This window comes from Sphaeramia orbicularis, chromosome 10 (assembly GCF_902148855.1).
Source record: "Sphaeramia orbicularis chromosome 10, fSphaOr1.1, whole genome shotgun sequence".
Lineage (NCBI taxonomy): Eukaryota > Metazoa > Chordata > Actinopteri > Kurtiformes > Apogonidae > Sphaeramia > Sphaeramia orbicularis.
This window is the reverse complement of record NC_043966.1, coordinates 32,127,768-32,144,705: the sequence shown is the minus strand read 5'-3', so window position 1 is coordinate 32,144,705 and position 16,938 is coordinate 32,127,768. Positions and strand designations below refer to the sequence as shown.

The 16,938-nt window shown below is 40.0% G+C and overlaps 1 protein-coding gene across 6 annotated transcripts in view; it reads right to left on the bottom strand.

The window, feature by feature from the left end:
* Positions 1-16,938, bottom strand: part of LOC115427558 (glutamate receptor 3) — a 99,216-nt gene that overhangs the window by 20,693 nt on the left and 61,585 nt on the right. For all 6 annotated transcript variants that reach the window (XR_003936505.1, XM_030146146.1, XM_030146149.1 and 3 more), the window contains exons 5-10: positions 9,109-9,162; positions 8,152-8,313; positions 6,892-7,059; positions 6,404-6,508; positions 4,183-4,287; positions 2,135-2,341 (exon numbers count right to left, since the gene is read on the bottom strand). Coding sequence is in view for 5 of the 6 variants with exons in the window: in XM_030146146.1 (XP_030002006.1) it covers positions 2,135-2,341; positions 4,183-4,287; positions 6,404-6,508; positions 6,892-7,059; positions 8,152-8,313; positions 9,109-9,162 (801 nt within the window). In the remaining variant the exon portion in view is untranslated. The remainder of the gene's footprint in view (positions 1-2,134; positions 2,342-4,182; positions 4,288-6,403; positions 6,509-6,891; positions 7,060-8,151; positions 8,314-9,108; positions 9,163-16,938) is intronic.

Below are 16,938 nucleotides of genomic sequence, written 5' to 3'. Positions count from 1 at the left end.
TTAAAATGAATGACTGGAGCTGCAGAGGGAGTATAACACAACACTGTTATCATGTTTTACATATGATCATAAGAAATAGGCCACCGACTGTGACACTTAAAGGCAGGCTGAGAGAAAAACAAACAAGAAGAGCAGGAAACATACAGAAACATGTCACATGTATTATAATCTTTGGGATGGCGGCTAAGACATCTGAGATTCATACTGTAAAATTAATCAGATTTTATTTGTTAAGTGTCGCAAGACTGGGAAGTAGCTTAGAGGAAGAGCTCACAAGGGCACTGTGAGACTTTGAGAGAGACAGCTTGGAAAAACGCCACAGAGGCAGATGGGTGTTGAGTCATGCTTGACCAAACGCTTCTTAATCAGAACCCAAGGAGATATAGTGAGGGGGAAAAACTTTTCAATTGTCCAGAGTGTCAGCATGTATTGCTTTGAGGCTTTTGCTGTTTCAAAAACCAAATTTTTTGCATTAAAATGCAATGAAGAAGTGAGCCGTATGATATCCTTTAAAATGTCAGCAAGCTCTTAGGAGTGTAAAATTAATAAAACTGCTACATTGGGGTTTGCAGACTGGTTGCTATATATATTTATATATATGTATTCAAAAAATGGCAGGGTATACTTAACCACATGCCATTTGGTGGGGTGGATTCCCAAACACATCTTACTCTGGCATAAGCCTTATTTCTTTTCCCAAGCTGTTTCTCTTTATCTCCCTCCTTTGCTCTGCTGCTTCAATCACAGTCTGTTATCAAAACACATCCATGGAGGTGGTGCTGCCTTTTTAGAAATCACAATGGCTTTCTTCGTAAAAGCAGAAGAAAATAATTAATCATGCTAGACAATGTCACTGCAGCTAGTGTGTATGTGATTAATTAAATAACTGCTCGTCTTCAAAGGACTGACTCCGTGAAGGGTATTTCTTAGTATTGTGCTCTATTGTCTTTTTTTATGTCAAAATTGCGAAAACATTGGATTGAAGAAGCACAAGCAGAGAATGTTTCTTACAAGGTCAAACTCGGAGCAACACAAATAGACCCAATAAACACGATTGTTTTCTTTACTCTGTCAACACAACACTGTGAAGGGCTATAACCATTTAATCCTCGTGCAGGCGTAGCAGCGCTCATCAATGGTGAGGGAAACAAAGCAATAAAGAGCAGCCTCGGGCCTACCTTTAAAAGACAACTAAAATCAAATTAATTTACTGGTCAAAAGGTCAAAATGTACAAAACTATTAGTCCCGGCCCACCTGCTGTAAAATTACAGGCCTGGAAAGACTTGACAGGTACGTGATTGGGATATTTTTTTTCTCCCTCCATCTGCAGGGAGTGGACTTTTCCCATTCGAAAGATAATTTGGTAGCAATAGCACATCAAACCAAGCAATCTCTTTGGCTGATAGTTGGGAAATTGAACAGATGAGGAAGCCTAACCCTCATGCATTTTGTATTTGGCCCCTGTTCAACTATTGTGGCCTCGGAGAAAGGAGGGGGTAATTTTGAAATGCTCGAGGTGTTGCGGGAACCTGAACGCTCCGTCAGATGTAAAACACGGCACGACCCTTTCCTAATGCGAGAGGTTCAACCTTTATGGAGCACGACACATATGGATCTTGTTGTTTCAAACCACAAACCACCATTTAGCTGTTGATTCTGAAGCAGATTTTCTCAGCTGTGAATTTACAATGTGGCATATTCATCATACACATCAAACATGGAACATAATTACACAATCACTTCAAAGGCATACAATCTTTCATTCATCAAAGTGATTACAGTGTGTTTGCCATATGGACTCATTGTTTTCATGTACCTACCTCTGTTTCAGCTGTAAGAGAATGCTTTCTAGGCTATGCAAGTAGGATTAATTGCAATGAACAGCCCTGAGAAATGATTTCATTTTCTCCGTCTCAAGATGATCACCAACTCCCCAATGCCTGAGGCTGCATTTGACAAATTCACTCACAGCTGAGCTTCCTGAGAAAGCATTAGACTTTGAACTGGGCAAGAGCTGATGAGTTCACAATGGGTTGGTGATAACCTTAAGACAGAAAAATGAGATCTCCTCTCATGTTGAAGTTCCTTGCAAACTGTCATGTAATCAGCGAAAACGAGGCTCCCAGTACTCACCCCATAGACCAGTTCACCCACCATCCCGTTCCACGTCTTGGTCTCGGGGTCTCGGGCTCCGTACTTCCCATCCATTACTATAGACAGTTTGTACTTAATTCCAACATGTTTGGCAATCTCAGATGCTAAATCGACGCAGTAGCCTTCATATCTGTCATTCCCCTCCAGATGCATATAATTTTTCTTGTACATCACATAAGGAGCTTCCTGTTGGTTCAAACACACTCTGGTTTATTCACTCCCATGCCTTGGAGAACATTCAGTTTACACAGAAATATGCATACATGCACTCATATGTGCCCGTGCACACGTACACACCCACGCACACCCACACTCTCAGAGAGATTCAGAGTATTATAAGCTGCTATAACCACATCCATGCAGTCATGCAGCTACAGATGATGCCCCGCTAATGCACAAATATGCACTGATAACAGCAGCGTGATCAGGTGGTCACACTGCTTTCATCAAGCCGTGGCAGCCAGCAGACACCAAGCCCAATGCACCCAAGCCCTCTTGAGCCCAAGGGTGCACCTCCGGTACATCATAAGGGATAGTTAAGGGAAGAGAGAGTGTGTTAGAATTTCTCTGGGAAAGGGAGAGCAGGCCAGAATGGTTTTTATTTGGGCTGGGGGTCATTGGTACGCAAGGTGTGGGTCAGCTCAGAGGTGTGTGGGGATGGGAATGGGGGATGGGTTTCATAAGTAAATGCCAGTGACAGGACAGGGATCAGAGTGCCCATCGTATCTCAACATATTCAAGCACATTGCACCAATGCGCAGTTAAAGGCTGTTTCATTCCAAAAAACAACAAAAGAAAGTAAAAGAAATTAAATAAAATGAGCCATTGTTTGCTATTGAAGGAAAAAAAAATGCAAAAATACCTCATAAATAAAATAATTACATCAGGAGAGCAGGAGCGTGCTAGTTATCCTCTCCTTTTCAAAAGGCTGTTGCAGCTTGTCTTTTCTCTTACTGAGCACATCGTCATTATCAAACAATAAGACTGCTCAGGAGAGCAGGCATTGTCATTACAGCCACACACAATTAGAGTGCAAGAAGGAGAGCAATGGTTTGTTTGTTCTGTGCTGAACGTATCCCCTCACCTTGGATCCATTGAGTGTTTCCCTCGAGTTAACACATGTTTACCTCCTGACTGTATTTCTCATCTAGAGATGTTAAATGTTTCCTCATGCTATTGAGTGATGGCGCCTGGGTTATGCCTGGGAATACAAATGAAATCTAACAGTGGAGAAATACCAGAGATCCTTATTGTTTTCTAAACATTTTTCTTTACCATTTAAAATGTTTGTTTGCAGAAAATGAGGGGCTGTATTAGGTCATTATAATACAATTTTATCGTTGGTAAATACGTTTACAGAGGAAGCAATCCAATGAGATTATCATATTTGGTTAAGTAAATACAATTAAAAATAGATAAATCTAAAATTTTTGTTTGTTTATCACACTTTGGTCTGGGGAGCAAGGCCCAGAAATGACGCTAAAGTGCTGACTGGAGGTTATACTTCAACACAGAACACTTGGAGGAGCAATGCAAAATAGATTAGAGAGGCGATAACAAGGAAAAAAATACCCCGCCTTTTTATCCCTCCCCCAATACTGGTTATTTTGCTTTGCCCAGCTTGCGAAACCATTGCAGTATCATCCTCTAGTCATTCTTCGGCCAGTCTATCCCAATGTCATTGAACATTTACTTGATGAGGACAGACAGGTCTACTTACGTATGCGTTTGTATGCTTTTGTAATTGATGGAGTCAACCATTATCATTTATACCATTATTGTGATGTCACTGCTACGACAGGCCACTGAAGTATGGAAAATCAAAATGCTTTGACACCCACACTGATACAGTTGAAACACTCCCCATACTGGATCGACTGTTTCAACATGTAGTGAGTGGATGGAAAGCAACACAAAAAAGATGTGGTTCTACCCGCCCAGGACAGAATGTATCACTCATTGGAATCAACACCATGACCTTGAGTGGCAGAATACGTGAAACATTTAAAACTGCATGGAAAGTGTACCATAATAGTAGTGACCACAATCGTTCGGTTTTCCACTGAGGAGTCGTTGGTGACCTGCGGGTCCATAATATTTACAAATCGTGCGTACTCGTTCCAGTACCCGATCTGCAAAGCAAAGCAAACAGCGGTTACTGATGCTGCAGTGTTTGGTGTACCAAGCTTTCAAACCCACTAACAATATGTACGTGAGCATATAGCAGGGAAACGTCTAGGCATTACTGGAAAGCCATGATGCAAGACTCATTAAAACAACAGTGCATTTCCCAGAGGCCAGCTGCCTCTGCCCTAAAGTTCGACCAAAATAGCAGGGAACGAGCAGAATATTAAAGAAGTGGGCCAGTAATTCTAGGCTTGGGATAAACAAGGAGTGTATATTGCAGCGTGCAATTTGTTATTGTGATATACAGATAGGGTATTGTTTTTTTTTTATGATTTATAACAAAATGTAATGCATGGATATAATTGCAAATAGTCAAATGTGCAGAAACAAAATTACCCCTGTGACAAACAGAAGCATGCGGTAGACAATTTCAGTCCCTCCCACCGTCGGCTTCCCAGGTTTTATGGTAAATAATTGATATTCAGGACTGTGAACTGCATACACATTTAATAATTTAGCATAATATTCCAGTGGCTCCACAGTTTTTTCTACACACTCTTGCCATTCCAGTTATTCTGTATTCTGCTCTACAGATGCTTAAGTCAAACCAATGTCAAGTGTTTGTTTGCCCATCTGAAATAATGGCTGGTCTGGCTCGTGATGAAACGTGTTGCATATGTTGCTGCCAATATTCTAACTGTTGCTGGCTAAGCTTTCCCTCCTCACATCTGGTCTACATTGGTTTTTTTTACCCTCAGATCTTTAAATGTTTGGGCCAGACAGGTGTACAGCAGTGCAGACTTTTTAAAACACCAAGTGGAGGCGCTACAAAGCAGCAAACTTGTCCAACTGTGCTTCAAATCTTAGACACACAGTAGTTTGTGCACTTGCCAGACTGATGAAAACTCCAAATGTTCATGGCCGAAGCTGATATTTGAGGAGTATACACTGCTTTGGGATGTGACTGTGGGGAGCTGTGTCATGGTGTGCGGCTCCAGAGGAAAAGTCCTGATCTTACCCTGAGCAGCTGGGGACAGATATCAGCCTATACATCTCTTGTGACAGTCACAGCTAAGAACCTTCATCCTCTGACTGTCACTGGGGTGACTTGGGCTTCAGGTCCTGACAAACTGCTGCCCAGCTTGTCTCATCTTCCCTCGCTTCTTCCCTCTCCCATGACCTCCTTCCTCCTCCCTCCCTCTCTCTCTCTCTCTCCCTGCTCATTTCTCTGTATTTGGCTGTGTGGAAATGGCTGTGAGGGCTGTGTGATGCTAATTGAAGTGTGGGCTTTAGAGGCCTGGGAGGCAGGCGGCATAATCACACGTCATATCAGACTGAGCCCACACTTATCCAGCTAACGAGAAATTCACAGCTGTCTCTTGGAACTCGGTGAGGTTATAAAACCAGAGGTCATCATATGGTACCGGTTAGAATGTGAATATACCACTGGGAATTACCGTTTTGAAGAGGAGCCAGAGGAATTCTTGGATCCCCTTTGCAGTAATTGGTTATTTGAATGGTAATTACTGTCAGGAGAGGACCAAAAATCATATCTGCACTATCCCACGGCACAGAAATAGTCTTATATCACTCTTTTGATAGGACAGTTTTAGCTATCAGATCGCAGGCTGTGTGTGATTTGTGGGGCTTGTAATACTTGGCATAGCTCATCAGTGCTGCTACCTAACAGAGGTAGAGAAAGGCAATCAGCATTACTCTGCTCTGTCCTTTCAGCCCTGCTGGTCCCACAGCACGATAAATGACTGCAAAGCCCTCTGTATTTTAATCAATGGAAGTACAGGCTTGTTTGAAAATGTCATGCTATTTTTTTTATTTTTTATTTTTATTTTAGGCTTTTTTTAATGGTTATAACACAATTCACAGCAAAGATCTGGTGTGACTCAACATGTGGTCAACGATGTGGTTCACTGAGTCTTCTTCTTCACTACGATTTGTCAATACATCATAAATCACCGTTTTGACAAGTAATGAACTAATCTTTGATGTCCACGAGGTTTTTGCTGTGTGTTTTGATCAAGACCAAGGATTTTTTTTTTTTTTTCATCTCTACACTTGACAGTTGATGGATGAGAGCTGATAGAGACCACTGCTACATCTTACCTTCCTCGGCCCACCTGTTTTCATCTCATACACGTCTATGGTGTAGTTGGTCCTGCGGCCGTAGTTGTCAAACTGGATATTTCCAGTCATACCCTGCACTTGGACCTGCACATGTGGGACAGACAGACAGACACGGGGGGAATGTGGAATAGCAATCACTTTGCATATATAGCCGATATTAAGGTGCTCATGTCCGCGAAGCTACTGGAGTGCGCACAGTCTGTTAATCAAATGATGAACTGGATACGCTTTAATAAAAGATGTAGTTTTATGGTAATGAGAGACTGGATTTGAGTGAGCTCTGTGCAAAGATATCTGGAGGCAGAGGGAGGAGAACAGCTCCGTGCTCTCTTTCCTTCTCTCTGTCACTTTCCATCTTTATCACACTCTCACTCGCTATCTATGCTTCACTTCTTCTAGCCTTTTCTTTAGTTATCAGCTTGCCTCTCTCTCTTTTTCTCTCTCTTACTCTTTTCCACCCCCCCTACCGTTTTGAGAGCTCTCTCTATGTCGATGCCTTGGCTCCAAGGTACAGCGGGATTGGCCAGACAGTCTCCAGCACTGCCTCGGCGAGAGACATCCACACGTTGGCGCCGCAGGTACCTGAATGCTTCTGCTATCACGAGGATGGCATCATGGGTCAGAGCTGAAGTGTACTGTATAAAGCAAGGAAAAAAGAAAACAGTGGAACATACTGGGAGACAGACAAACATGTGGTGAGTGGCAGAAGATAAAGAGATAGCACTCTGTGACAGTATGGACCTGCGATAAGGCCTTTACAGTTAGAGTAAGAAAAAAAGGAGAGTTTGAAGAATGCTGCTGTGAAATGGACAGAGGTTATTTTTGATACGTACACCATTGTTGTGGAGGCTTGGTCAGAATTTATTTTGACATTTGTAGGATTCTTTAAATGATTTTGTGGAGCTGACATGGGACTTTGTGGTCATTAGAGGAAGATGTGGCAAGGGGGCAGCAGTATATAAGTTGCACTTCATCCTGTTCTTTTTTGAATATGGTTTCTTTTATGTTTTCTTTGTTGCTTTTAGTTTTAAATGTTGATATCTGACATAAAAAATTAATAAACAAGCAAAATAAGTGAATGTAAGGGTAAAAAGTTCCGTGTGTATAAATTTTATACAATCTTGGCATCTCCTCCTAAGTTTTCAGTTGCCATAAGGTTTTGTTTGTACAGACATAATCATTTATAATTATAGATAATTAGCGTAGGTGGGATGGGTGGAATCTCAGACTCCTTTTCTTGCCGGTAAAAATAACTTGATGAGTCAAAATGGATCAGAAAAAGCTTAGAGTTGACTAATGGTCACGACCTTTTTCAAAACTTTAGCTGCAGAGTTCATAGAAGACTAGAACATTAAAGTGTGATTTTATCTCCCACGCCTTTCCCGTCATGTTAGCTTGACCTTTTCACCACTGAGGGTTGAGCCACTTGGTTGTTGACCACTGCACCATGACAAAATCTAATTAAATGCCATTCAAAATCCATTTCTTTCTTGATCATTGTTTAATTAGATGTAAATTGAAGCTGTGATATAACCTTGCCTTGCACTGCCTATCAATATATTGATTGCGGGGAGGGATGCAAGGCAAAGCAGGGGAGGCAAGGGGTTGGAGGAAGAGAGAATGACAAAGGCAAACAAAGGATGAGAGAAGGAGAACTGATAGAGAGCACTTCACAAGCAACTAGTTGTATTCTGCATGCACAATGAAAGGCCTTGCAAGCAAAGTACCTTCAGAGGAGTATTTCGGGCTTCTGGGAATTCTCTTTCATCTAGCCGCTCCCAGCGCTGCATAAACTGCTGTACAATCGGGTTCTCAGGGTTGACTATCTGAAACCCCGATATGTTGGCTCCTCCAGCGAAGACTTTGTCCAAGCTCACATTCGAAAATCCCTAGGATGAGACAAAAGGGAAATGAAGGAAGAAAAGACTCATGTAACTTGTTCTTCTTTGAAGTTTTTTTAATATAACCTGGGGCTAAGCTCCACAAAATATTAGCAACTATTATGGCAGTGTGCAGGATTGTACATTTTATAGAGTACTCTGTGCTCTATGAGCAACATGTGTTTGCATTTACACTGAGGCAAATGTTTGTCTTTGTGGTGGAACCGAAATTCAGTCAAAGGTTAAAAACCTGACTTTAGATACTTTAAAGTGTATGTCACATAATTTAGAAGAAAAAAATGTATTACCTGAACCAGCTGGCCCACTTTAATTCATATAGCACTGCAGTTAAAACGTTCTGTAATGTATTAGTAAAATCTGTGCTGGTCCAGCTGCCTCTGAATGTCATTCTTCACCAATGAACCACGGAGCAAGTTATTTCATGTTACTTTATCGTCATATCATTGTTTTTTCGTGTCATGCCATTTAAGGACACGTGTCTAACGGCTGCATAATTACATCTTTTCAAGTTGAGGAAGTAGAAACTAATAGCCCATAATGTCAAGGCTAAGTCAACTTTTCTGACTTTTCAGAGTTAGAAGAAAATATGTCTTATAGGCAGAGGTTAAAGTTGTTACTTATCACTTGCACTTGCAAAGGAGAGACTATCTTTTCTGTTGATTCCCAACTAAAGCCTTTAATCTGTTTTTGTACATGCACTCCTGTGTTCAAAGCAAGTCCCGTCACATGCAGCAAGAAGCAGGTTCCATTCCCTCCCCAGGGAACTGCTCGGCTATTACTCACAAGATTGGCCAGAATGTAGTGGTAACCACGGCTGTTCTTCCCCAGGGTCACAACCTATGGCAGAAAAACATCGATACAGTAAACCATCCATGAGATCAGAGCTAGGAGCCACATCTAGAATAAGTGGCTGCAATAATCTCTGTACATGCAGGGATGTCCTGCAAGCACACAGGATGCTACTGAAGTTGAAGCAAAGTGAAGGTGCCCACAGAATAACAAAGAGGGAGCATTTAGAGGAACTGTTCATTAGGGAGGAGCTGATAATAAAACGGAAAGAGGAACAATGTAGAACATCCTTGAGTATTCTGCTCACTTTGAAGTAATTCATGAAGCAGGGATGTGTGGCCGCTCCAACTGTTGGACAGAAGGTAGAAATAGGAAAAAAAATATTTCAAAGGAAGTTACAGTGAGACAGTAAGATGTAGATCTCACTCTGCTTTGAAAATATCACACCTTCAGAGCATAACAGCATGTTTCAACCCACGCAGCCTGTCTGAAAATAGTAATTGGTGTTCTAAGCCATTCTAGCATTGTGGTACCAACCATATGCTGCCTTTTATTCTAGATTTTCCTTTGCCTTTGTTGTGGCCCACAGATTAATCCAACAGTCAAACTCTAAATGGTCCTGGCTTTCAGTCCATTACATACTGGACAGGGCTTTCAACTCTGCCTCATGAGAACTGTTATTTATGACTTCCCAGTCAGTCGTGGAAGGACTTCTGAACGGCTGCCATGCAGAAACATGTCAACCCTGTCTCAGTTTTCATCTGCGTTCTTCAAACAGAGCAACACAAGTTTACAGCAAAATCAGCATGTTTGCACATGTTCTGGCTCTGGCTCTGTCACAAAAAACAAACTGTCAGTTTATCATCTGTTTGTGTGTGCGTGTTAGGCCAACCATATTTGTTGCGGTGGATCGTTTATGACATTCCACTCTGAGGAGGAGGGAGTGTTGAAAAGCAAACTTGTATCTTCACAGCTTAGGCTGTAAAAATCTTTAAAGGCCTTTTTGGTTCCAATAATTCCAGCTCCACTTACAGCAGTTAATTTATCAGTGGTGAACTTTAAATGACCTGGGTGCATTAGTATACAGTAGCACCAGACACTTAAATAATTATCCCCGTTTGGACTGAACATCCTCCAAGATAATTAACCACTTCTCTTCCCTTTGTGGACATCACAGTGTTGTCCACAAAGGGTAGTTGATGGTGTTTTTCTCAAAGAGCGGCACACGGGGGAGCACAAACATGCGAAGCCATTTGCTTTACTCTTGCCATCAAGCTGTGGTGGAGGGTCATCATTCTCCGACAGCCTCCTGATCATTAAGGCTTTACACTTTCAGTACTGCAGGATGTCAGACGGGGGAACAAACCAAGAAAGTGAACTGAAAACAAAGAGAAAATGAGCTGATTATAATGCAGACATAGCAGGAGTTGGCTTTTAGAATCCATCAATCAGGAGCTAATGAGTAAGTGACAGAAAACTCCATGAAAAGAAATCTCTGCAACACATCCACCGCACTGATATAAGAGCTTGACAGATCATAGCTACTTGCTCACAAGTTCAGACTTTTAGCCCTTCTGTGTTTTCTTGGACAAAACCCCCATAGCTGCACTCCTTCACCATGGGCTAACCTTGACTCTGGCCATAAGCCTCCTCACACCTGTCCTGTGGCAGGGCAGGGAAAGGCCCACCCCCTGCCTACAGCCTGCAGCTCACAGCCAACCTGGCAACCACTACAAGTCACAACCTTGGGATGGAGCACAGCAAGATGGTGATGACACAGAGATACAAACACAGTCAAGCCAAACACACACACCACCCTCCTCAATGCCTTTAATTAGACAAACAGCAAAACCAAATTCCAGTGGAGATGGACAGATTTTATTGTGACTTGTGTTAATGCACTATCGACTGCCCAGTCTGTAAAACCCTTGGATACTGCTGTGATAAGTATCTTCAAATAGTGTCGATAAGACACGAATCGCGGCATTTCCCATATAAAATTCAATATTATCTGACCAAGACCATGCTACTATACAATCCTGCATTGTAGAATATGTTTAGTTACATTCTAGCTCATTATTTTAGGATATTTGAATGGATAAGATGTAGACAAGGATGGAGGACCTCATTAAAAAGAGATAAACCTGAAAAAAAAGAAAAGAAAAATAGCGTGCATTCTAACCAGTTCCCCTCTGAACATGAAAATCAGCAACCACAGCATAGTTCACCATCTTGGGAAATACAGCTCAATACTGGTCTTATCTCAGTGTGTACAGTACAAAGCTGGATGTCAAGCTTAGCTTAGCATAAAGACTGAAAAAGCTGAACTTTTTCTAATATCTAAAGCACCTCGCACTACCTGCTGGAGCTGTAATAATTGAATGGAAAACAGTTTGACTGATTATTTTTAAAGTGTGCTTTTTCCCTGTTTTTACTATTGATCATTAAGAAATATTAAAATAGGAAATATTTTAAAAATGAGTGAAATGTGAAGTTGTATAAATACCTTGTGACAGCTGAGGGTGTTGAAAAGTGTTGAGATCGGAATAAAACAGAATAATGTACATGAGTTTTAGTTGAGTTCGAGTTCTGAAAGTTGCCTGAATGTCAATAACAAAGACAAGTTTTTTTTTTTTTTTTTTTTCAGTAAATCTTCAACACTGAGCTGGATCTCCATAAGTGCTCTTTGTTTTTGATTGTGAGTCTAATCTCCTCCAGAATCCCAATAGAAACACTGAAAACCCAGAAAAGTATTGCTCTAACACTACCTCTTAAAGTTGCAGTGCTTTTTAGTGGCATGGTTGTGCTAAATTTCCATAATTTCCTCTGACCATATTGCAATTCAAGTGGCCTGAGAGGAAACGAGAATCTTGTCCAATTTGTGCTGTGGAAAATCTGTCCTGTGATGCAGGCTTTGTCTAATCACAGGTGTTTTCCGACAGGTAGGAGGGGCACGTATCAGGATTAACCACTCTAATTACGGATCACTGTCAAGAGTTCATCAGATATCACTTTTCCGCTTGACTCTATGGCTAAACACTCTTATAGTTGTTGAATACTAAACTGTAGCACTCTTGTCTTTTTATACTGCACAATTGTTTTTTACTTGAACTATTTAGTCTTCATATGATTGCTACAGATTTGTGAGGGGAAAAAGCCTGTTTTTTGCTATATGTTTTTTACTTTTATACTTCATTTTTATATTTAGTTTATAGTGCATGAGAGCTAAGGATAAACCAGAATCAAATTCCTTATCTGGGCCTGGCCAAGCGAATAATGGAGTGAGAAAGTACTGTGCAGCAATACTAAAAAAATAATTTAGCACCAACTATAATAGCTCAAATTGTAGGTCTAAGCAAGTACTTCAACATGCCATTAAGGAATATTAGCCAAATATTTAATAAATGCATGAATTTATCATCACTGACAAAGTAACGAAGTGAGGAAAAATATACAGCAGTTATTCAAAGTTTGGAAAAAATGCCAAAAAGTGCTCTTCCTCAAAGAAAGTGCAAATATTTAGCATACCACACTTTTCTTAATATATGAGAGTACGTTATATACAAAAATGAAACTGATATTGTTTTTATTTTAGTTTTAAAAGACATTAATTCATGGTAATGGAGTGAGAATCCAAAAAAGTAACGAGTGAAGTGTCTGTTCAGTGTGATGCACCGTAATAATAATCAAAGGTTTTATTAAGATACTGATCAAATTATCAGTCTTTGCTTCATTACTATGTTTAATACACATCTTTCTGCTGTTTTATGTTATAATGAATGACATTCAAAATCATTATAGTATTTGATTATTATGAAATATAATGTTAGACACAGGGATATATTTTGAATATATTTATTTACACAATGCTATTTACATTCTGAATTTATACTGTATACATTCATTTACAACCTTTACTGTTCTTAATTTACACTGTCTTCTCATACATTTTCCTATATCCAGCTGTAATTCAGGTACAAATGGAATATATACAGTTTTAGAAACTAGAGATATATGTCTTTCATGCTGAGAAAAATATTGTTTTGGAGAAAAAATAAAATTGACCCTGATGTTCACTTTTGTTTGGCCAGGCCCATCTGTGTGCACAAACTTGGCCAATAAATCTGATTCTGAGAGGCTTGGAAAAGCATTATCACTTTTCCAGATGGTTGTAAATCCTAAATGGTTAATGCCAGATTTGTATTGAATTAAATCTGAAACTCCACACTTTGATGACATTTTAAATGTTTAATTTTAAACCTATTGTGAAGTTGCACAGAGGAAGCATTAAAATTTGTGTGACTGTCCAAATACTTATGGACCTGGGTGTATATTTAGTATTTTAATGTGGACCAAGAGGAGAAAGCTGCACAAGTAAGGTGTGTGTTTTGAAACTGTGCCATTTTCTTCTTCTGATTTGAATCCCTTGTGCATGATAAACACACACAAACCAAATACAGCAGTAATGCCTGTTGCCTGACCTGCTAATAATTTTGAAAATAATTACATTTCAACAAAATACACCGCTAAAATTTTAAAGACTTTAGAATACTTTGTTTTTTTTCTCTACTTCAACTTCAGTCCTTTAATTTCGGAGAGAGCGGGCCCTTTTCCCTTGGCTTCCAGTCTTAATGCTAATCTTAACTAATCACACCCTGCCTTCAGCTCTGCACTGACAGACAGAGTGGTATTGATTTTCTCATCTCGCTCCTGGGAATGCAAGTGTATTTCCCAAAATGATTTTAGTTTTTCAAATTTACCATGGCTGCTGATATAATTATGCTAATCATTTTTGGCTTAAAAAGTGCATTGATAACAGAAACATAACTGCACACAAATTGGAAAAAAAACTAAAAATATACAGGATATATATCTATGTATAACACCGTTGCTTTTACACTACCCTTGCTTGTCTCCCCTTCTTCTCCAATTGATTTATGTTACAGTTAATGTTTTGTTATAGCACATGGACTTACATACAAGCCCAAGCCCAAGCCCACTTACCAATTACTGTGTTTCCCAGTGACACCGAAGAGGAAAAATGTGTTTATTGTGTCTACCCATTATATAATGCGATTCCTCTTTTCATACAGTGTGCCCTCTCACACATTGATCCACTAGCTGCCTCCACCACCTTTTGTTCTGCTGCTGAAGGAGAGCTCCTGTTTTGCAGCGTGGAGTTTTCTTTAAACCCTGATGGGGACAGACAACCACAATGACCTTGACTTCACCCTCGCTCAGACTGGGCGTGCTCGGTCTGCCAGACAGAGAGCCCTAAATGTAAAACTACAGCTACACATTTTCAATAAACGCCAGACCATTTTCCTCCAAGTTTGACCTTTCTACGGCGAAGTTTGCAGCAACACAGGAAGAGTCAGATGGAAAATGATAGGTTACCCCCAGTGTTTATAAATATCTTACAATTCACTGGGGCATGAAGGATGAGCAAAGATCACGAAATAATGGCACAATTACAATTCTTTTTAAACGATGAAAATACTGAGACCACAACACACTGCAAAATTATGTGTCTAAGTCTTGGGATTTCATTACTGTCTACAAATTCTATGAAAATCCAAGCACCAGCCTACAAATAGTATTGAGCATGTATCTGTAACCATATTACCTAATTTATATCTGTTGTTGTGCTCTATTGTAAAGGAAAACAATTAGAAACACATCCTGAGCCTCATTATTGCCCTGGGTGACATGGTACCTCTTTGTGTAATGGAAATAAACACTTACTTTCAACAAAACAGCTCCAAAGTCTAATTATAACCATCATTTTACACAGTGAAGACAAGTTCTGACCATCAGACTGGAGCCTCTTCAGTCATAAGGAGCTCATTACACTGGTTTTACTGACAAAATTATATATAAAAAACAAAACAAAACAAAAACATTGGGCTCATCCTTTCCATGGTTAAACATATGACATTTAGCAATATCTAGCAGTAAAGTTCGAGACTGCAACCATCATGAACAGCACCCACTTTCAACTATGACCACAAACAAACAACACAGAAGACCCTCATTAGAGTCATTGTCTGTTTTGACCGTTAGTTAAGGGACATTAACCCTGGTCCACACTCACACAAAATACATGATAGTAATGCATTTAACACTCGATACCAGAGAAAAAGAAAGTGGGAAAAAAGAACAGGGCGTCCATTCAGAGCTGCTGTACAAACACGTCTCCATGAACCGCACATTATAATGTCATGAAAACACAATCATTCTCATTTTCATGTGATTATATTAGTGCTGTCAAATGATCAAAATTTTTATTGAGATTAATCACAGGGTTGCTGTGGATTAATTTAGATTAATCATGATTAAATATCATTCATTTTTAATCTGTATTAATCGTGTTTCATTTGGCATGAACAGACTCAAGAAAGAAGGGAATATATATGCACTTAATGTGCTTATTCAACACCTTCAACAGTTTCAACTAAACAGCTTGAAACAAAACAACTTGAAACGACTGTTCTGTCTTGTTTTTTTTGTCCTCATATTTCCATCCAGAGGGCCAACGTGCTGTTTAGTGTCTTCTGTCTTTAGGGGTTGGTTCTGCTGCCTGTCACTACCGGATCAACTGCCCATTTGCTCATGCACAACGCTAACTCTACTTGGGCAAACTGCGCGAAATACCTTGGCAGAGACTTTCAGAGTCATTCTGTGCTGCAGATGGGATAATTGTGTTAAAATTTTTAATCAGATTAATCATGATGATGGATTAATCCAAATTAACATGTTGATTTTGACCGCCCTAGATTATAGTCCAATCAGGTTCATACTGTCCACTGAAAAGTTGATTTTTACCTTTACAAGTTTACATGTTTACATGCTTTACATGGTGCACCTGCTTTACAGGGTCACGTGATGTTACTGTGACATGTCCTGTCAGCTGTTTTATCCAGGAATGCCAGACAACAGGGGATGACTATGCCCCCTGCTGTCTTGCATCTTATGTCTGTCTGACACATTTTAGAACATTAGAACATCACTTTTAGACCATTCCAACAACATAAGTGCTGATCCAGACACCTGTCCACATCCACATTATCCCTTTGAACATCAGTCCTTGCATTAGTACCATTACTTTGTCAATATTATATTCCATTTCTGCAATTACATCCCCCTACATCTGTTGTGTTTTATGAGAAACAGTAACAATAGTAGTTTACAACTGTACAGACTATGTTAATATATGTTATTATATCATTAGTCCACTAGCATAAAACCTTAGATGAACAATGGACACAGAAAACCACAAACTTGTCACGTCTGACAAAAAGCGTTCTTGATTTTATATGAAATGTTACGCAATGCTTGCATTATAAATCACAGCGCTACTAACAAGCCTACAAAGATACCCCAGTGTTTAGCTTCACACAGGACTGGACACGAGGATAAATCTGATATGCACTGATACAGAAGGACTTTCCTCTAGTTTCCATTTCTGCTTCGAGGCTCTTGGTAGACGTGCTCTTGGTGGAGAACTCTTTAATTAACAGCCAGTCGTGGCTGTGGTTGAAATGCTTTTCTTGGCAGCAACGATATACCCCTAAACACAGATAAATGTTGGCCTTCCCCCAAACGTTGATGGTTTTAGAAACACCTGACTCTTATTTACATGGTTCTCCAGATCACTGCATTGGAATTTAAAACTAGTGGTCATTTCCACATACATTACAAGACAGTGACAGTAACAGTTCCAGTGAGGACAGTGAGGCAATAATCTCAGGTCCAATGTGGTCTACAGGGTCTGTAAGGTCCACCTCTGCATGAACAGTGAGTGTACCTGCTTTGTTTGGTACC